Raw genomic sequence first — 22,768 nt, 5'->3', positions numbered from 1 at the left:
CTCTCCGATTCGCCATGGATTCCGATCGGCGATTGATCACTTAGGAGAGGAAGAGAGAGTTCGTGGAGGTTCTAGAAAGAGAAGCAACGAGGGCGAGTTTCGGGATTTATATAAAAAGCAAAACCCTAATCGCAATCGTGAGCCCTACAATTGTAACGACTCCGGCTCTCCGATTTCCCCCTTTCTCTCCGAGGATTCCGTGTAATTCCGCAACTAAGGCTGCGTTTGGTTGTGTTTTTTTTTTGTTTTTAAACAATTTTTCTGTTTTTTTGTTCTGGGAACAAAAAGAAACAGAAATGCGTTTGGACGCGTTTCTGTTTCTTTTTGTTCTTTGTTCCCAGGAACAAAAGAAATGTAAACGAGAAACACAAATTTTGTGTTTCTCGTTTGGAACACAAATCGAAACAAAAAAAGGAACAAAATTGTGTTCCTTTTTCATTTCTTGGATAGTGCTCGAACAGATCCTCCTCTCCCCCGCGACGAGCTTCCTCCCGCGACTGCGACAAGCGACGAGCGACGAGCTTCTCCTCCGGCGACCTGCGACGAGCTTCTCCCCCGCGACCTGCGACGAGCGTCTCCCGCGACGAGCGTCTCCTCCTGCGAGCGAAGAGAATTCCATCGTCTTCTCCGGGCGCCGCCAGCGGCCTCTCGTCTCGACAGCCGCCGCTCCTTCACCAGGTAAACGTGGTCACTACTCCTCCTTCACTGATTGTCTTCACTTCGGCGAGAGCTCGAGTGTTAGGGCTCGCTCGAGCCAGCACTTGCCCAGATCTGCAAGCCGCTTGCTCGAGCGAGTCTCGCAGATCCGGGCGAGCGTTGCTCACCCAGACTGCGACGGCAGCTCGTGCTCGCTCGCTCGAGATCTGCGCGGCGAAGCGAGCAGCGCAGCGTCGGCTGCTGCTCGAGCTCGGCTCGAGCGAGCGGAGCGACGAGCGTCGGCTGCTGCTCGGCTCGAGCGAGCGGCGAGCGTCGCTCGCGCTCGAGCTCGAGCAAAGCGCGACGTACGCTCGCTCGGCCGCTGCTCAGGCTCGAGCGAGCGAGCGGCGAGATCATTCATACTCACGGTGCGTTTGATTGTCCTTACAATAGGGTAGAAACTTTTCTTGATGAACTAGTTTGCGTGATGAGTTCAGGCACTGTCGAACACTATCGACAAGTTCGAAGATTGATCACGCACCGATGATGTTTGCTATTTGCTAATACTTTCTGTAATGACACTTCCAGTATGTTTTGTTATAATGTTGTGTTATTTGCTAATTACAATTGTTGTGACACTTTCTAACATAAGTTCTTTAAAAATTATCAGTGGAAACCAATCATACCACAAAACTCGAACTCCATGGAAGAGTCGGTATGGTCACCATGCGATTCGGACACTCAAAGACAATCCGGGTGCGGTACCATCCAACGGTGAGGATCGGTATCAAATGTTTGAGTAAGAACTTCAATCGATCTTTTCCTTTAAAAATTAGATGACATTCCTTTTTTGGGAAATTGGGGTTCTAAATATGTATCGTGCAGCAACATAGTCCTGTCTTTCTTGCTTCCATTTCAGTTTTTGCAAGAAAAGCATACAGAATGTGAAGGATTTTCTGCAGCAATACTGTGAGGGAAGGAGGCTGGCTGGCTACATCATGTACCAGGACCTGCTCGCCATGTTCTATGAAGCTGTGTGCGTCGGAATAGATTTCAATGGCAATGTAAATGCCGATTATTTTCAACTACCTCTGCCTCCGACTGTTTCAGGTGATGCATAGCCATTCTCACTTCTCCATGTCACAACATTATAAGCCTCACATAGAGAATCGATTCAAGAGCCCGTCGATCTTTTGAATAGCTGGAAGTGGTAGAATGCTTTTTGTTTATTGTTTTGTATTTTCGTTGCTTGAAGCGAGAGAATCCCAGGCAAACGGACAACAAGCCAAAACCTAAGAAACGGCAGTGAAGTCTCTTAAAAGCTGGGCTTGCGGCACGAGGTACCGCTTTTCTAGAATTATTAACTGTGTATGTGTGTCCTGTACAGCCTTTTATGCTACGATAAACAATCATATTTTCTTATCTCTTATGACCGTTATAAATGGAAGCGATATCCGGAGTCTGTTTTTCACCAAATTATCATCGCAAACAGTTTACGTGTGGATTCTGTTGAAATATAGATTACTCCGTCGGTCTTTATCCTCTAGGACTTGGCCTTTAGAATAATGATCTGGTTCAACGGACGTCAATTGTATTGCACTCATTTTTTCTTCCATTATTCTGAAACGGCTGTATTTATGTGCTGAGATTAGTGCAGAGGGAGAGAGCAGTGACAGTTATAGCATTGTCAATGTTCCCCTTTTCAACTATTCTTTTTGATTGGTGGACACTCTTCTCTAATGTCCCAACTGTGATTGACAGTGCCAAGGAGGTGAATGGTTCCATTACTCGTGCGTTGGGCTGACACCAGAGACAAGATTCAAGGGGAAGTGGTATTGTCCAACCTGCAGGCAACTTCCACAGTGACAAAAATGGCATGCATACACTTACAGTACATGTGATGGTGGAGGCATGGAGGGATGATCGTTTGTTTTGCCTTGATTAGGTCATTCTAGAGTTTAAGATTATGCATCCGTCTCTTTCTTCCCAAAATAAAGAGAAGAAAGAACCCTTGAGCGGAAGAACAGTCGAATTTTGTAAAATGCTTGGAGCTACTCCTCCTCCTTCCGTGGATGTGAATTTAGCAAGGACAGTTTATAGTTGGCAGTGTAATGGAATGGAAGAAACACCAATGAGTCCTGGAAGAACTTTGGCTGTCTTCTTATCCACCGTTACTTCATTCATGTTTTTTATCAAATTGGACTTTGCGTTCGATCATCATGTGTCTTCTGTTTTCTTCGGCTCAAGAATGATGGTCTTGTGTATTCGATTAATATTTATGATTGGCAAAAGTGGTAAAGCTCCATCATTAGCTCAGCAATATCGATCGGTTTCCAATGCAGGAATGCCCAGTCAATTAACAAAACGAAATCCACTTGGGTGTATCTTTCCAACGTTTACCCATTATCCTCATAAATGCTTAACCTCACACTTTATTGATTAAAGGGCTATACACTCATCTTATGTTGTGTTATCGACTCATCTTATGTTGTGTGTTATCGAATCAAGATTAACAACAATTCGTGACACCTCTCAAAATCTAGAGAAACTTGCACAATTTCTTTGTTACGCAACACATCTAAAGTTGAATTATGACTCATACAAATCTAATGAAGTAGATATCAATAATTACTTTAAAGTTAGATCAAACTCATTCAGTAATCTAGACAATCATCTAGACCTTTCTTTCCAAAACAACGGTAATCTTAAATCCTATTTTTCACTTGGATCATCATCAATGTCCGAATCATGTGCAAAATTCTTCTTCCCCCTTTTGGCCAGAAGTCTTATCTAAAAGTCAATAGTATCTATTCCTCGCATATAATTTTTGTATAGAAGAATTTTTATGAGGCCAATCATGTTCTACCAAGTATGCCATATGATCATGTTTAAAATGTTTGTCTTCACTCACCATGGACAAAATAAAATTAATGAGCATTTCATGAGAATGACAATTCAATATCAAGTTTAAACTTTATTTAAAAAATATATATATTTTTTAAAAATTTAAAAACAGAAATTTTGTACAGTTTACCAAACGTGTTTCTGTTCTTTTTTATTCTAGGAACAGAAATTCACTGCAGTTACCAAACGTGTTTCTGTTCTTTTTTATTTCAAGAACAGTTTTTTACACTTACCAAACGCGTTTTTTTGTTCAAAAACTGTTCCCGGAACAGAAACACTTTTTTTTATTTCTGTTCTCGGAACAATTTTTGAACGTAAACGTTACCAAACGCGCCCTAAAAGCCCCGCATGGCTGCACCTTATTTATTTCTGTTCAGGGAACAAAAATTTCTGTTTTTTTGTTCCCGGGAACAAAAAGGAACAAACGCGTTTGTGTGCGTTTCTGTTTCTTTTTGTTCTTTTGTTCCCAGGAACAAAAAAGAAACAGAAACGAGAAACACAAATTTTGTGTTTCTCGTTTCTGGAACACAAATCAGAAACACTTTTTTCTTTTTCTTTTTTTCTCTTATTTTCTTGTTCTTCTTTCTTTTGGCCGGTCGCCGGCCTCGGCCATGGCCGGCGACCGGCCGACGAGGGCCGGCGGCCTCGCCCGGCCACGGCGAGGCTCGCCGGCCCGGCGAGGCCGACGCTCGCGTCCCCGGCGAGGCCGACTCGCTCGCCCCCCGGGCGAGGCCGAGGCTCGCCGTAGGCGGGCGAGGGTCGGCCTCGCCATGGCCGGGCGAGCTCGAGCTCGCCCGAGATCCGGCGAGGCCGACCTCGCCCCGGCCGGCGACGCCGACTGGCGGTGGCTCGGCGAGGCCGAGGCTCGCCGGCCGGGGCCGGGCGAGCTCGGCCTCGCCCGCCGCCGGGCGAGCTCGGCCTCGCCGGATCAAGGCGAGGCCGACCTCGCGCCGGCCGGGCGAGCTCGATCTCGCCCGGATCCGCCTCGAGCTCGCCCAGCCGGCGAGGCCGAGCTCGCCAACGGCCGGCGAGCCTCGGCCTCGCCCGGCGGTGGCCCGGCGAGCCTCGGCCTCGCCCGGAGGTGGCCCGGCGAGCCTCGGCCTCGCTCGGCGGTGGCCGGCGAGGCCGCGCCGCCGCGCCGGGCGAGCTCGGCCAAAAGAAGAAAAAAAAATGAAAAAGAAAAAAGAAAAAAAGGAAAAATAAGAAAAAAATAGAAAAAATAAAAGAAATAAAAAAATTATCCAAATTTACCAAACATGTTTCTGTTTATTTTTTATTCCCGGAACAAGTTTACCAAACGCGTATTTTTGTTCAAAAATTGTTCCCCGGAACAGAAACACTTTTTTTCTATTTCGTTCCTGGAACAATTTTTAAACAAAAACACAACCAAACGCGCCTTAAAAATTCGGATAGAAGGAATTTGTTCTTCTTCCTTTTCATCTTATTTTATATATTTCCTGACCAATTAAAATATAGAAATAAATTTCTCGAGAAACAAAGTATTTCAAACGGGGGACGCATCTCCATTAGTTGTACATTCAAATTATGCTGATTCCTAATTAAACTAAATAAATCATGTCGGTGGATGGTTCTCTCTTTTTTATTTTTTATTTTTTTAATCATCGAACTATGGAAACTGGAAATATTTTAGTGACCTTCTCTTATTTCTATTTTTACTTTAGTGACCTTCTCAATTGGCAATTGCTCATGCTGCTGCCAGAAATGGATTTTTCTTGGGTGTACTGACAAAGATCTTCCCGTCAGCAGGATTTGAGGAAAAAAAAAACCAGAGGGCGATTGAAAGAAACTAGGATGTTCATCTGGTGTTAGCTCATCATCATTCACTGGAGGAAGATCTATACATCTACATGTCGTGGTAATTTCTATTCTCGATCCAAGGACTCTGCAAAACTGCTACCTAATGTTGTCAATTTTAAGGGTATATTGCCTCATCCGGGTTTTCGGAGGTGACAAAAAAACAATCCGGTGCGTGAGCACATCGAGAAACATGGCCGGTCGGGGTTCGTGTGCATTATCAATTGGGCAAAGGTGCAAAAGAAACACTAGCTTATGCCAATCATGGCCTGAATTGAAAGGGGGCGAAACCTCTCGCCTCGAGCAAGTCGCTCAATCAGGCTATTTGACGAGGTTTTCCACACTCAGGTATCATTGCAACTACAATGATCTTGTGCTTTGATTAATAGGTCTCTTGAACTGCATAAAGGTTTGATGACCGGTGGAGAAGACTGTGGGAACTCATCACTGGAAGCTGCTTTTGAATCAGTTTCAACTTGGATCTATCCGGTGATTGATTCAGTCCTATCAAAATGGCGTGATGAGCTAAAGACAATCTCAGGACTTTCATCTGGTACTAGAATCAGCGGCTAATGTCAATCAGACTCATCTTTCGACTAAGATGAACCATTCCGAGAGTCCAACGGTTTGATCTGAAGCACCCGTGTCTGGCGACATTTTCTCCAAATCAATGATGAGGCGACCGTGCTGGACAAAAGTTTGTAGTTATTTGGATGTTGGTGCCACGGCGAGCAGTTAGCGAGTACCTGCGATTAACAAAGTCACTTGAGGCCCAGGGATCATTCCATTCACTTATTCTTTGTTGTTCGATTCGAGGCCGGCGATGACCCGCTAGATTACATGCTTCGACGTTCCATTTGTTCGAATCCGTCTTGAAAAACCGGAAATCAGGACTCCCTGCATATAGTCTAGAGCAATAAGAATGACCCTGAAGATCCCAATAGATAAGAGATTGATTACGAGGAATAATCTCCAAGATTAGATATTGAACTTTCCTTTTGCTACCCTGAATGTTATGGCGAAGTGCCATTACACCTGAAACACAGTCCTCAATATTTCAATGACAAGTTCTTTCGACTAATCATCCAAAGGTTAGATTTATGAGTAAATTAGCAAATCTTCAAAAGATTTAGAACGTGAAATGTTTAAGACTAAATTGACAAATTATCGAAAAGTTTAGAATCAAATCAGCACGATTGGAAAGTTTATCATTGAATCATTCATTACAAAATAAGTTTAGAACCTTTTAAACAATTATCCAAGAATAAAAACACATGTAATTATCTTAACAAATTAAATTTAGCTATAATCCATAGTTTGAATCATAAATAATATTTTTAGTAAACGTCTCGAAGAAAATACGTAAGTAAAGATTTTTGTATTTCAAATTGTTATTTGAAATAAATAGAGTGCACTTTGCAAGAATGCGTCCTCTTATTTAAAAGCGTCGTCTTGTTTTGTTATTTGCATTGAATGAAAATCTTATAATATATTAAAAATACTCGAGACATCACTTAAATTGATAACTTACATATAAATATAGCCATTAACCAGCTTTTCAATGAGAAAATCATTGTGAAGCTTCTTTATGAGCAGTCGCTGTGAGGTGTATGTAATGAACTAAATCAATATGCGTTGAGCATTAATCCCCTTTAGAATTAAACTTGTTAATACAGTAACGATTATTTATTTCATAACAAAGTTACCTAATCCATCGGGATCTACCGAGCCTCAACATATATATTTAGTTATTGATATTTCCATATGAAAAATTAAGTAAGTCGGCAAAGAAGTTGCTAAACTGCCACGAATTGAAAAGTCCTTTCGTTGAAATAAGTCGCTACTAGGGTCGATCACCGGGGCCTTTTTATTTTGAGGTCTAAAAAATACATTTTTGAAATAAAATACAAAAAATATTAAATTCATGGATTGCGATTTAAAAAAAAAAATTGTACTGAATTTAAGTATAATAATATTTTTATGCAACACCAAGAACAACACACTATAAATTTAAAACAATTCAATATTGCAACCACATTATATAGCTAAAACATTAAATTTATACACGGGAATGCACAACCGACTGGATTGAAGAAAATATCATGGAAAGTGGCCTCCAAAGGTAATCCTGCAAAAGTTTCACTTCAACGGTACTCCTTGAACCAGGGCTCTCTGCAGTACAGGTGCGCCGCCCCGTATGACACGATCAAGAGATTCGGGAATCGTTCATCGAAGTAACTGTAGAAGTCTTCCGCACTGACCGATCCAAAGCATTCCTGCGGGAACGAGAAGAGCTGAGTCACGAGTTCATACAATCCGAGACATACAAAGTTACTAAAGAAGCCTTGCATGCATTCCGCTGCAAAAATCATCACAATTCTATCGAAAGAGTACCTTAAATTCGTCCGGATGGCGCCACCGATTGCGCACGAAGCGCAATAAACCTTGAATGGATATATACTCGTGCTCACGAGGTCTATAGTTAGGATCTATTTTGTCGATCCAGTTCCTATCTATTTTGTCGATCCACCTCCCATCAAAAACCTGTGGCCCCTCCTTGCTCTCCAACTCCGAAAGCAAATCTTTCAGATCATTCGGTTGACTGGGCGCCGTAGCTTTCAATAGTGTGTCGCTGAGGCGACAAAAAAATTCCAGTCTCTTCGTTGAACTCCAACAAATAGGAACGTAATACACCTTCAATTCCTCCAAGCTGTTGGTAATTTAAAGCAATTATTAATTATGACCCTCCAAAATTCTCATAGAAATCAATTAAGTGAACAATACCAAGGAGAACCGACTCCCCGAACTCATAAGCATCGCAGATAGTCATTGGGGCAATCTCTATAATAACTAAATATTGCATCAGCTAATTGAGAGACTAGATTGGACACCAAGGATGATACATCAGACAGTGAAATGAAAATGTTAATGATTCAATTTAAAGAGAACAGGACTCCCACCTCAGTTCAGGATTTGTCTTTTGCAATTGCGAAAGCTCGGTGCCAACGTTTTTGATAATTTGGTTTAGTTGAGTGATGTATAATGGATGAGTCGTCAGGAAATTTTCAAAATCAGAGTTCTGAAAGATTGTTTCCCGATTATCCAAATTGACACGCTCCCTGTATCACGACATAATGTAGACATCATGACTTGAATCATCAATGTACCTAGAACCAAATAGTATCCGGACCACTCGAAAGGCAGGTAAGTAATTATTTGGCCATATCCTATTGGAAAATTGAGAAAAAGTACAAAATTATTACAGGTTAACTGAATGAAAAACTGGTACAAAATCTGCTACGGATTTGAGGGCATAAGGATTCTGTAGCAGTCAAGAATCAAAAACAGAAATGAGGTATACTGATTTTAGCAATATGGGAAAAATAGTCTATGTTTCTATAACTACGTAATTGAAAATATCAAGAATACTAGAAATTTTAGCCTTGATAGTGATATTGAACTTAACCATGTTTCAAGAAGTATCATGCATCCTCCTGGATACCACCTGATACCGATCTCTACATACATAGAGTTCAGTGATTAGGAGTGCCTCCAATAAGCAAGATATATCCCTTTTGTGCAGGTCAAAACATAAAAATTTTAAATTACCTCAGGAATGGCGCTATAACAGATTGAACGCAGTTCTCAAGGCCATCAGTCCCGTGAGAGATTATGGTTTCAGCAGTCTTATGCTCTGGCTCTTCAATGCCACCAACATCAAAAAGGAAATTGGGCCTCACATCATTGCTCCCACTACCATCATCGAGCCTGCCTTCCTTATTTTCTGAAGAGACGTGATTGTCCTCCTCCTCTTTGTCAGTGCTTACGATGACGGTACTTATGGCGGGACGGGGGGGCAAGATATCTTGCTCCTCCTCCTCCTCCTCCTTTTGTACCACCTTTTTAAAACAGGAGAAGATATCTTGCTCCTCCTCCTCCTCCTTTTGTACCACCTTTCTAAAACAGGGCAAAATATCTTGCTCAAACCAGATTTTGTCGTCCAGATCAATGTTCTGAAAGATTGTTTCCCAATTATCCAAATTGACATGCTCCCTGTATCATAAAATAAGGTAGACTCATCAATGTACCTAGAGCCAAATGGTATCTGGGCCACTCAAAAGGCACATAAGTAATTATTAGGCCATATCTTATTAGAAAATTGAGAAAAAGTACAAAAGTATCACAGGTTCTTAGCTGAATGAAAAACTGGTACAAAATCTGATACGGATTTGAGGGCATAAGGATTCTGTAGCAGTCGAATCAAAACAGAAATGAGGCATACTGATTTTAGCAAAATGGGAAAAAAAAATCTTATGTTCTTATTACTATATAACTGAAAATATAAAAAATATCATGGTCCATACGTTTCGCGGAAAATATCACGTTTCTGAAAAATGTTTTCCAATAAACCATTTTTCAAGAAAATGATTATATTTTCCGACGTTTGACTAAAATCTGAAAATAGAGTGGAGAATATTTTCCACTTTCGTTATCTAATTTGATTTTTTTAAAATTACCAAAAAACTATTTTAATTGACAAAAATATATAATTTTAATTTTGATATGTTTTTAAAAAATGAATTTTAATTATTTGTATTTTTAAAAAATCAAAAATTTATTATTTTTAATTTTCTTTTTTTCTTTCTTTTTCTGTTTTCTTTTCCTCCCTCCTTCTTCCTCCTTTGTCCTCCACTGCCGCGTGCCTCAATGATGGCCGTCGGGCGACCGCCCGACCAAGATGCAGATTGCCAAGTTTGGCGACTTGAGCCTCACCCGAGGTCGCTAGACATTGGGGCTGGGTTGTCGGATCTGTCGAGGCCTGAGCTCGCCTGAGGCTAGTCGGGCAAGCTCGGCCCGACCAGGCTCAACCTCGCCGGAATCTAGCGTGGCGGGGCCGGCAATCAGCTAATGAAGGAGAAAAGAAAAGAAAAAGAAGAACAAGAATGAAAAATAATTAAAAATAAAAGGAAAAGGTATTTGATGAAAAAGTGAGGTGAAAAAGTATGGAAAAATTTTCCATTTCTCAAAAGTAAAAATCATTTTTACTATCTTAGAACACTTTTTTTTTTCTATCGTGGAAAATGTTTTCCCTAATCAGCTCAATTTCCTAGATACCACCTGATACCGATCTCTACATAAGTAGTAAGCAAGCTCATTGATTAGGAGTGTCTCCAATAAGCAAGATATATCACTTTTGTGCAGGTCAAAACATAAAAATTTTAAATTACCTCAGCCATTGCACTATAACAGATTGAGCGAAGCTCTCAAGGCCATCGGTCCTGTGAGAGATTACGGTTTCAGCAGTCTTATGCTCTGGCTCTTCAATGCCACCGCCATCAGGAAGGAAATTGAGCCTCACATCATTGCTCCCACTACCATCGTCGAGCCCGCCTTCCTTATTTCCGAAAGAGACGTGATTTTCCTCCTCCTCATGGTCAGGACTTACGCCATCACCGCTCCACAAGATTTTGTCGTCACGCCGGATTTTGTCGCACAATTGCAGGTGCAAGTTCCACCTCATGCCATCCAGGCGAGATGCTTGTTCTTGCCCCGCAAGACCGTCGAAAGATGAAACTGATGTCGCAGCCATATTATGTCAACGGAATAGAGGCCTTGGATCGCTGGATCTCGGCGCGTGACGCCCTCTGAGCCGTCGAGTATGCTGAGCAGATCGCCAGACCAACGTGAGAGAGAAATGGCGGCGGGGGGTTGGGGGGGGTAGAGAAGGTCGGGCTCTAATTCGCCATCTAGGGTTTTCCTAGATATAGACAAGGATTAGGATGAGAGCGAGTATTATGGTGCGTTTGGGAAGACTTTTAGGAAAGTTCTTGAGAAAATATAAAAGCCTTTGAGCTAAATGAGTTTTTTCGAAATGCAAATTGTGTTTGGTAAATTGTATTTGTGAAAGTCCATTATGAAGTATTTTTGAGCAAAATAGTGTTTTGACAAATTAACTTTGCTAAAGACTAGAAGGCTGCAACGCTCTTGGGATTTAGACCACATTATCTTCTCGTCTAGAGAACTTCAATCGCTTGTCTAAGCTACTGGTCTTTGTTGGTTCCCTTTGACTGGCCGTTGTGTTTGGTAAATTGTATTTGTGAAAGTTCATTATGAAGTATTTTTGAGCAAAATAGTGTTTTGACAAATTAACTTTGCAAAAGACCAGAAGGCTACAATACTCTTGGGATTTAGACCACATTATCTTCTCGTCTAGAGAACTTCAATCGCCTGTCTAAGCTACTGGTCTTTGTTGGTTCCCTTTGACTGGCAGTTGTTTTTGCCGCCTAGCGCTTTCTTTTCGGTGTTTTGTTGTAGCCGTTTGGCCTTTCTTGCGGCTCCCTTCCACTCAAATGAGCCTGTTCATCTTGAGTGCAAATTTTGAAGCCGTTTCGCTCGTACAATTTGGCATTTCCCTAATATATTCCTTACTTTTACCAAAAAAAAAAACTTTGCAAAAGACTTTTCTTTTTTTAATGATCGTGGAACCGCCATGTTGCCGACAACAGTTACGCGTAAATCATGGGGGTACTAGCGCGGGACCCATCTCCCACGGCTCCCCACTTTAGTCATGCATTATGACGAGTTGGGGAATCGAACCCCAGCCTTGCGTGTGGCCAACGTGCGATTCCACCAACTTAGCCACCACGGGGGGTTTACAAAAGACTTTTGTCATTAAAAAATAGGAAAAAAAATGAGAATTGGCTGGTTACCCTCGCCAAACGCTTGCCCCTCGCCCGAACGCTTGCCCCTCGCCAAACCGCCTGCCCTTTGTCGATAGGGTCACCACTTTCCCAAGGATCTTTGGGGGGCTAAAGGTTTTTGGGCCAAATATTTAGTGTTTGGCAAGTGTTTTTTTTACTTGTCTTAGGAAAAGGCTAGCCTTCTCAAGGCTGAAAGCCCAAGGCAAGTTGGGGGTCACCTTGGGCATTTTCGACATGCTAGCTTGGAGGGTTAATAAAAAATTTCTTCTGAAATTGTCCTCATTAATTTTTTGTTTTTCCGGCTTTACCCTGACAACTGTTCATCATCTTCATCTTCCGCTTCTCTCTGGATCTGCACAACCAGCATCTACGTGCGATCATCGGCGAAGTGTAGGTGGTCCGGCGAAAGGCAAGCGGTGCGGCGAAGGACGGGTGGTCCGGCTAGGGTCCCACAACCCTTCGACGAGGGTCGCCGTGCGGAGAACGCTAGCAACCCAGATCGCGCGCAGATCTAGTCGTGCAGATTTGGATCGTGGCGACCAAATCATGGGTGCCGACAACCTCTGCGGCGTGGTGGGTCACGCGATGGCATGGCGACCCTTGCCGCGCCGTGTCCTCTACACGTGACCCTAGCCAGACACTGCCTTTCGCCGCACCACCTCCCCCTCGCCGGACCACCTACCCTTTGACAAAGTTCGATGGTAAGCCGGCAAAGCCCTTGGCCAGCGATAACTGGTGAAACTCTTATCCGGCCAACTCTCCTTTTTTTTTTTTTTAATAGTAAAAGTCTTTTGCAAATTTAATTTATCCAAATACTATTTTGCTTGAAAATAGTTCACAATGAACTTCACAAATATGATTTACCAAACACACTTTGCATTTTGAAAAACTTCTTTTAACTCAAGAGCCTTTTATATTTTCTTAAGAACTTTCCTCAAAATCTTCCCAAACGCATCCTTACTCTCTCCCCTCAGCATTCCGAGAAGGCCTAATACCCAAGACAACCCCATGGCAGCCTTGGGCTTTCATCCTTCCAAATGCTCACTTTTCCCCGAGTATATTTACAAAAGAAGTTCCCAAACACCATTTTTTAGCCCAAAGGACATTGGATCAATGCCCAAAGTGACTTGACAAAGCCACTCCCAATCGCACCCTAGAAATTGACCGGCCCAGATGTGAAGAGTAAAAAATGGGAGACCGAGATGCGAACGACCAAGATCATCCTCCTGAGATCACGGCCTACGGCCCACCCCAATTCCTGTCCCAAGGCCACGCAAAAGAAAAGAGAGAGAATGTTAAAGAGTGTCGATGTCAGTCGTATCCGAGCTCTTGCAAGATGGAAAAAGCGACTTCCATGGATGAAAAGTCACGAGTAATATTGTTCTTGCTTTTCGTAAGTGAATCGGCTTATTTACATACTCACGCACAGACAAAAAGCTTTACCGTATCCACTTGGTAGAACAACCTTCCCCGACATTGTGGCTTCCGTTCTCTGGTCAATTTGGAAGGAGAGGAATGATTTTGCATTCCGACAACAAATCGCGAACCCAACGACCTTTGCGGAAGCGGCGCACATAAAACTCAGTAATTTTCAGAGATGGAATGAGAAAAAAAAAAAAAAAAAAAAAGAGGAAGCGTCGGGCGGAGAACGAAGAATTACCTCGACCCTAAAATTGAATATTGATGGATAGTTCGTCCATGGAACAAACGCCGGAGCTATAGCCGGAGTGATTCGCGACTCGTCGGGGATAATAACCCTTGATGGATTCGCCAGATCCCTAAGAGCAGCCTCCGCCGTCAAAGTCGAAACCCTAGTCCCCATCGAAGCACTCTCAATCTCTCTCCCCTCGCGACCAGAAGAAGTGCCGTCACCGTCAGAAGTGGTGGGTCTCTGTGGGAAGTACAATCTTAAATATTTGAGGTTCCATGGTCTCATTCAAACACTTAAAGTTAGCCCATTGCAAGGCCCAAAGATTAAATTTCCCGTAATTGGTTAAATTGTCCTCCTCAACCCCTCTGGTCCTTAGTGAGAACTTATGTTTGAACACTTTTTATTCAATAAATTCGTATTCCGACCCCAAAAAGAAATAACAATAATGAAATTTGCTCATGTTGCTGCCAGAAATGGATTTCTTGGGTGTACTAACAAAGATGAAGCATTAGCAGGATTCGAGGAAAATAAAATGCAGAGGGTGATTGAAACTAGGATTTTCATCTCGTGTTGACTCATCGTCATCAACCAGAGGATGATCTCCTCGTCTACACGTCTCTGGCAATTTCTATTCTTGATCCAGGACTCTGCAAAACCTCTACCTAATTTTGTCAATTTTAAGGTACATTGGTCCCTCATCTGGGTTTACGGAGGTGACAAAAATGATCCAGTTTGTCAGCACATCGAGAAACATGGTCATCCGGGGTTCGTGTCTTTTTGAAGGGACCATTATCTTAGTGAGGCAAAAGTGCAAAAGAGGCACTAGCTTCGCCGAACATCATCCGAGCTCAAACGGGGCAAAACCTCTCACCTTGAGCAGCTCGCTCAATTGGCTATGCAATGTGGTTTTTTACCTAGTAATGACTCGGGAATCGTTGCAATTGCAATGATATGCTTTGATCAATAGGTCTCTTGATCTGCATGAAGGTTTGATGGCTGGTGGAGAAGATTATGGGAACTCATCACTTGAAACTACTTTTGAAGTAATTTCACGCTGGATTTATCCGCTGATTGACGAAGTCCTGTCAAATTGGGCAACGAACTAAAGACAATCTTAGGACTTTCATCAGGAATTAGAGTCAGCAGCTAATATCAATCAGACTGATCTTTCTCCATAGATGAACCGTTCAAGAGTCCAGTGTTTTGATCTAAAGCATCCGTGATAGACTGAGATTTTCTTCAAATCAGCAATGAGAGTTTGGGGTTATCTGGATGATGCTGCCAGGGTGAGCAGTTTGAGAGTACTTGCCATTAGCAAGTCACCTGAGGATGGATCATTCTATTCACTGATCCTTTGTTGTTCGATTCGAAACTGGTGGTGACACACCATGTCGAATTCCTCGAAACGCATCACAAGAGTAGAGAACCAGTATGAGCTCCCAAACTCTTTACATGCGTTGATGTTCCCCTTTCCAAATCTGTCCTGAAAAAACGAGGACTCTCTCTTTCTCTGCATATGGTCCAGAGCAACAACAATGACCCTGAAGAGTCCAATAGATAACAGATTGATTGCGAAGAATAATCTCCAAGGTCCAATAGAACATTCATTCTGCTACCCTGAATGTTATGGTGGAAGTGCCCTTACACTTGAAGAACACGAATTCAAGCAAGATTCTGTTTCCATTTTTTAGAGTTAAGGCTTAACCTCTATTAGATTACCTCTATTAAGATTGCAACTCGCTTGGCAATCACACATCTGAAAGAAACTGAAGGCGATGGAGAGAGGAATAATATTTTTCTGTATTTCCTCAATATGTCTGTAAACTGTATAGATCCTAAAGATATAGAACTAGGTTTGTACAATTAATGGAAATAAAGAATTCTATGTATCAATCTAGATCTGTATTTAATCTTTAATTGATATGTACATAATCAAATCAAATCCAAATCTCCTAAAGGAATATCGCATATCTTCTAACACTTCCCCTAAGCTGGTGGCTTGTAGATGTCCAAGACGCCTAGCTTGCTCAGTAGATATGCGTGCTATCGATGATATAGGGGTTTGGTGAAGATGTTTGCTAGCTACTCTTCTGTGCCAATTCCTTTTGTTTCAATTACCCCTTCTTGAATCTTGTCTCGTGTAAAATGACAGTTCACTTCTATGTGCTTAGTCCTCTCGTGCACTATAGGGTTTGCTGCCAATTTGAGAGCTGCATCGTTGTCGCAATATAATTTTGTCGCTCCTCATACTTGTATTCTGAGGTCCTTAAGCAACCCTCGTATCCACACTACCTGACAAGTGGTTTTTGCCATAGCTCGGTACTCAGCTTCGGCCGAAGACAAGGATACAGTAAGGTGCTTTTTGGTCTTCCATGAGAGAAGTGAATCTCCTAATTTGATGCAGTATCCAGTGACTGATCTTCGGCTAGTAGGACACGTAGCATAATCAGCACCACAGTATGCCCTCATCTTCATATCACATTGTTTGGACCAAAGAATTCCAAGTCTTAGACACTTTTTCAAATACTTCACAACCTTCAATGCAGCTTCCAAATGAGATCGCTTTGGACTGTGCATGAACTGACTAAGTGTATGTACTGCATAAGAGATATCAGGTCTAGTCGTGGTCAGGTATATGAGCTTCCCGACAAGTCTTTGATACCCTGATGGATCTTTGAGTATGGGATCATCGTTTTGTGATATACCCCTATCATATTCTGCAGTAGTCAATTTAATGTTCTGCTCAATAGGAATCATAGTTGGTCTGCATCCTGATAAACCTACTTCTGATATAAATTCTAAGACAAACTTCCGTTGACTAAGAGAAATTCCTTGATCAGATCGAGCAATTTCAATTCCAATGAAATATTTAGGTGCTCCTAAGTCTTTAATGTGAAAGGTAGCATGTAAATAATCCTTGAAGTTGTCTATGGCAGCCTTATCATTTCCCATAACAAGTATGTCATCGACATATATCATTAAATAAATGGATGACATACCTTTAGTCTATGTGAATAAAGCATAGTCATGTTTAGGCTGCTTGAAGCCTGCTGTTGTAAGAGCATTTGCAAATTTGGCGTACCATTGTCTGGATGCTTGCTTCAATCCGTAAAGGGATTTACGGAGACGGCATATTTTATTCTTCCCCTGTCTCCGTAAGCCTTGAGGAATATCCATATAAATTTCCTCATCGAGATCCCCATGCAAGAAAGCATTGTGCATATCCATTTGATGTAGACTCCAATTATTAATAGCAGCAATGAGACAAAAAAGAACAACCGTGACATCGGTGGTAACTTAGGAGAAAAGGTCTCGTGGTAGTCAAAACCTTCCTTTTATGTGAATTCTTTTGCAACCAACCGTGCCTTGTATCGTTCAATGGAACCATCAGCATGATACTTTATCTCGTAGACCCACTTGCAACCAATTGGCTTGCGATCAGAGGGTAGTGGGACAAGATCCCATGTTTTATTGTCAATCAATGCCTAAAGTTCCGCCCGCATGGCATGTTGCCATTTTGGCTCAATAGATGCCTCATCATAACTAGATGGCTCATGTTTTTCTGATAGGCGACTAATACAACATCTATGTTCCTGTGATAATCTATAAAAGGAAACATATAATGAGATTGGATACTAATTACCTAGAGAATGATGAGTTGCACAGATATAGTCTTTAGTCCAGGTAGGAGGTCGTGTGGTGCGACCAAAATGCCTTGGATGAGTGGTGTTCATATTTGTCGCACTGGTAGGTGGCGACTCAATATGCTGACTTTCCTCAATATCATGGGAATCTTTGAGTCGTGGTTCTAAAATTTCTTCTGAGCGATCGATCCTCTCAACAAGTGTTGACGTTGATACTGGAAGAAATGAATTAGTGGGAGGAATGTGCCTCGATTCTGCCATTGGTATTTAGGTAGGACCTTGAGGCATTGCTTCATCAGATAGGATGCTACAAGGAGAGGCTGTCATCCCTGTATTTGCATCTGGAGTTGTCTACTCAGAAAAAGGAAAAATGTCTTCATAAAAGATGACATCACGGCTTACTAGAAATTCCTTTGTGGAAATGTCAAGAACCCGATACCCTTTCTGCAAATTGGGATATCCCATGAAAATGCATCACCGAGCACGTGGACTGAATGTCTCTAGGTCCCACTGTTGCAACAAAACAGAGACATCCGAAGACCTTGAGATGTTGGAGCTCTAGTTTCTTTCGGAATAATAACTCAAATGGAGTTTTCCCTTTAAGTATCTGAGTTGGCATACGGTTGATTAGGTAAGTAGCCGTGACCACACAATCTCCCCAATAATCGTTTGGAACTGACGCTTGGAACTTCAAGGCTCATGCGACTTCCAATAGATGACGATGTTTCCGTTCTTCCACGCCATTTTGTTGTGGTGAATAGATACAGGAGCTCTCATGTTGTATGCCATGTGTAGTAAATAGTGAAGAGCAATCATGGCTAAAGAATTCTCTCCCATTATCAGTACGGATCCGTTATATGGATTTGCCAAACTGATTCTTTGAGAGTGAGATAAAACTTTTCAAATGAGAATAAGTCTGATTCTTAGACTGCATCAAGAAAATCCAAGTCGCACGAGAATAATCATCGACTATAGTGAGAAAATATCGAGACCCATCATGATTTAATGTGTGGTATGGTCCCCATATATCCACATAAATCAAAAAAAAAAAAAAATCTCACTAGTCCAAGTGTTACTAGACAGAAAAGGCATACAGATTGTTTAGTAAGAGGACATATAGGACATTGTGGACATGGAAAGGAGGCACTGTGGCCCAATCTCAAATGCATAATAGAATTTCTATCATTGGTAGTCAAGTTACACAATAATGACTTATTTAAAGAATTGCAAGGAAAATTACTTGAGAAACTATTCCAGAAAAAAGGCCTTCAGAGAGACTACCCAAGCCCATCAGTTTCCCAGTCGAAAGGTCTTGAAAGAAACACGTGTCAGCATTGAAAATGGCCCGGCATGAATTTTCTTGACAAGCTTTTGACACAAAGATAAGGTTAAACTGGAATTCTGGGACATAAAGAACATTTCTAAGAGTAATCTGTGAACTGAGATTGCTTGTCCCTGTCTCATGGACATGGGTAATATCCTCATTGGGCAATTGCACGGAAATAAGGAAATTCAATCTGTCATTTATACTTGAGAAAAATCCCCTGTCACATATAATATGGTCGATTGCCCCTGAATCAATTATCCATGCCTTTCTGGATATTGAATTAATCAAGCAATGGGTAATACTTGAGAAACTTGCTCCTCTGTTTGTCATGTCCATTTTTTGAAGTGCCTCCATCAACTAATGATACTGACTATACGAGATAGGCTAGTCAACTTTTTTACCAATCGACCAGTAACTTGATAAGTTGTTGAAATCTTTTTTTCTTTTTCACCAGGCTTCCCATGCAATTTCCAGCAATTATCAATTGAGTGATTAGTATGTTTGCAATAATCACAAAATAATTTATTCTTACCTTTAAAATTTCTTCCGAAATTTCTTGATGACGTGGCAAGCATCTGATCATCCGTTCCTTTAATTGTAGCGAAGATCTGACCGTCCAATCCTTTGGTCGCGAGCTGCTGTCCGCCGTTGGATCCAATCGAGGGATCAAAAGTTCGCGAGCCGTCCGATCCTCATATCACATCCTGACCGTCCATCCGGTCTGCTTTAAATAGCCTAAGTTCCTCTTCTATGGACCCTAATTTGGCCACTCATCTCTCTCTCTCGCGATTTAGGGTTTGAGTCCTGGTGGTCACGTCTCGTCGATCTCCGCAGGCTGCGAGTGCGACGCTCTCGCTGCTCCTTGTGTGGTATGGCGTCGTGTGTTGCTGACTCTCCTCCTGCACAGCTAATTGAAATATCCACCCAATCGGCGGCATGGGATCCATGGCGAGGATCTGTGAGCGAAATCCAAGGTAAGTTTCGTTCAAAATGACGAGAAAGCGTGTAGCTTTCTCCCTATCTTTGATGGATCTATATTGTTTGAGAGTTGATTCCGGTCCCACAAGCTTCTCCTCGGCCGCTTCGAGATTGTTCCATAGAGACGAGAGCCTGTTGAAAACGGCTGTGACTGTCATATTACCTTGCTTCAATTCACCGAGGTCTTGCATTAGATTAAAAATTTAAATGCAGTCCGGCTTCCCGTACATTTCCTGGATATATTCCCACGTTTCTTTTGCATCTTCTGTTGGTGGGAGTCCGGCCGCGACCTCGGAGGAGACGCAATTACCGATCCAGGTTTGGACCAGCGGTTGCTCTTCCTCTAGAGTCGGCCGGGCGTTCGCCCACGGGAACTAGAATGGTTCCGTCAAGGAAACCATCTTTGTCTTTGGTTGCCGGTGCGCGAAATTCTGCAACCATCTTGTATAGTTTTTTGGCCCCGGTCAATTGCTAGCTGATGAGCCGCAATTATGGTCCATCGGCATTAGAGACGAACAATGGATCGCCGGGTTTTGGTCGTCTAGCAAGTGCCACCGCTGGAAAAGGTAGAAAACCAGGCGCGAGGTTCGGGTAGGTATTTCATTGACCCGATTCGCTTGCCCCAATCGGATAACCCACATGATAAAAACTCGGGTAGGGATTTGTTCCCATACCCGACTCTCCCGACCCGCTCAACTGCTCCGATCCGATGGCTGGGCTTGCCCCATTCGTGGTTGGTGGGCCTCCATCGGTTTGGACGTAGCTCTGGTGGCCCACATATGCAGACGATGATGGATTTGGTCTTGGCCCAAAATAAAGTGGATATGGAATCCACTGGTATGGTTGACCCGCCAAGGGTTGCCCCACATTGAGCTGAGTCTGCGTGGGTCGCCACTGTGCGGTTTGTAATTGAGTCTGCTAATTTATGGTTGGAAGTGTCGCGGGTTGAAGTTCAGCCTGCATATCTTGGGGTGTTACTTCTCCAGTCGGTGAATTTCCGGAAATAGAGGTGCTGGTTTGCGGGGAGGCCATGGTAAGTAAAAAAAACTCCTTCGAATATTGATTCTAATGCCGAATAGAACCCTTTTCTGTAGGTCAAAGAACTATTTGGCAGAAGAACAAAGCGGAAGCAAATCAGAAGCCTGGAGGCTCTGATACCATGAAAGAAACTGAAGGCGATGGAGAGAGGAATAATATTTTTCTATATTTCCTCAATATGTCTGTAATTTGTACAGATCTTAAAGATATAGAACTAGGTTTGTACAATTAATGGAAATAAAGAATTCTATGTATCAATCTAGATCTGTATCTAATCTTTAATTGATATGTACATAATCAAATCAAATCCAAATCTCCTAAAGGAATATCGCATAACTTCTAACAGCATCGTGTATCTCTAACATTTGTTGATTCTAAATGGCGATTCACCATTCTTTGACCAACTCCTCCGCTCTCGCCATTAAATGGCAAGGTCAGGCGAAGTTTGGACAGAAGTTTGACACAGAGACCCGATGATCACCTTTGCAAGCATAGATTGAAACCAACTAAGCCGTTAACACTTCAGATTCATTTGGGCAATTTGTTTCTGCTTATGAATCACCAGAACAGCTACTAGCTTCATTCTAGCTGGAGCTCCAGTTAGGTTCTCAGATCCGCCTTACTTTTCCGCTCATCGTCTGGAAAGATAGGGACTTTGGGAACATTTTGTTTTACCGGTTTTACTGGTCACTTTCGTGATTCCTCTGGACTTTCTCCCCTTGCTCGTTACTTACCACATCAGTTCACTCAAGCCGAGGCAGCTCTTGAGCATCATTCCCTAGTAACATAGCACAGTTAAAACTCCCCTGTGCCAGTAGTTGGGTGGTTCAAGAGATGCGAAGCGATATGGGTGCTGTTGCCAACACCCATATTGATGATCACCTTGACTTTTCCTGCTAGAGTAGCCGACTACAAGGAGGGTTTTCGGACCCTGCGTCCACGGTAATTGCTAGCCTAACACAAAAATAGGCTAAGAAAGGAACTTTTGGCGGGACATAACCTGTAGGTAAAAGGATTACAAGTATATTCCAGGAAGAAGTCCAAACGAAAATGATATCCGGAGTCAAGATAATTAGAGAGGGACGAGAATGACAAAATTTCTATAGTTCGATGAAATTTCTTTCTCCTTTACCATCAAGCAAATCGACGCTTGAAATCACGCATTTTCATATGAACCACGTCCATCTCCATCATGATTATGTGGAGCTTAAGTGAGCCATGTATGTCGGCCCGCATGATGAAAGGCCGAGATTGCACACGGTACATTGCGATACGGAATAGCATTGCTATGATCCGTGCCTACTGGTATTGCTATGATACGGAATAGCATTGCTATTAAAAGCCTGACTATACGCGCTTTGATATTCCCGCGACGTGGTAGTACTCTCCTAGAAAGAGGGGGAGACGTTGAAACTGGTGGGGACGTTGAAACTGGTGGCGTGGCCATACTATGTCGATGGAATTGATGCCTTGGATTGCCAGATCTCGGTCCGTGACGCTCTCCGAGAATATGATTCTTTATTTCCAAGAATAATTATTTTTTTTCGAAAGTAAAAAAAAATGATTCTTTATTCTTAGGAACAATTCCAAAATCAAAGCAATCTTTTTTTTTTTTTTTCTCTTTTTTCTTCTTGTACTTCTTCCCTCTCTCAAGCATTTTTTAAGTAACTGCCTAATTGTGGCGGACCAAAATAGGTTTACGCTCTAGATGCAACGGAATTATTTAGTTAGCTATTACATTTGTTTAAATAGATACAACTTATCAACCAGAGTTTCTATTTTTACCGATTTTCAAGATTTCGTGGTGGTCTTTCGTAGCTCCTTTGAAAATATATTCTCGAATGAAAGACTTGTTGACAATGGTAAACATTTGGTGCTTTTGAAAGTTTAAGAGAACTTAAGTTAAACAAGCTACACAACCATCTTCTTCAACCACTGCCTAGGCCTCACCAGATCTAATGAGGCCGGTAGACCTCGCCCGAGCCTCCTTTGGCCATCGGCAAGGCTCACCTAGCCTGACTCTCTGGCAAGGTTGCTAGCTAGACCTTGAAGAATAAGAAGAGAAAGAAAAAAA

General features: G+C 42.3%; 2 protein-coding genes across 2 annotated transcripts; both read right to left on the bottom strand.

Moving 5' to 3' along the window:
• Nucleotides 1-7,315: 7,315 nt before the first annotated feature.
• Nucleotides 7,316-11,050, bottom strand: LOC104430008. Its single transcript, XM_039303984.1, has 5 exons — nt 10,584-11,050; nt 8,965-9,408; nt 8,316-8,474; nt 7,750-8,065; nt 7,316-7,631 (listed from the first exon to the last, which is right to left on the bottom strand). The coding sequence occupies exons 1-5, from the start codon at nt 10,943-10,945 to the stop codon at nt 7,500-7,502; spliced, it is 1,413 nt and encodes a 470-aa protein (XP_039159918.1). The 5' UTR covers nt 10,946-11,050; the 3' UTR covers nt 7,316-7,499.
• A 4,901-nt stretch (nt 11,051-15,951) lies between these two features.
• On the bottom strand, nt 15,952-16,659 carry LOC120288820 (uncharacterized mitochondrial protein AtMg00810-like). The gene has a single exon (XM_039302985.1). It carries the CDS (start codon nt 16,657-16,659, stop codon nt 15,952-15,954), a length of 708 nt encoding a protein of 235 aa, XP_039158919.1.
• Between the last annotated feature and the right edge of the window lie 6,109 nt (nt 16,660-22,768).

This window comes from Eucalyptus grandis, chromosome 10, assembly GCF_016545825.1.
Source record: "Eucalyptus grandis isolate ANBG69807.140 chromosome 10, ASM1654582v1, whole genome shotgun sequence".
NCBI classification, from domain to species: Eukaryota; Viridiplantae; Streptophyta; class Magnoliopsida; order Myrtales; family Myrtaceae; genus Eucalyptus; species Eucalyptus grandis.
This window is presented reverse-complemented; position numbering and strand designations above follow the sequence as displayed.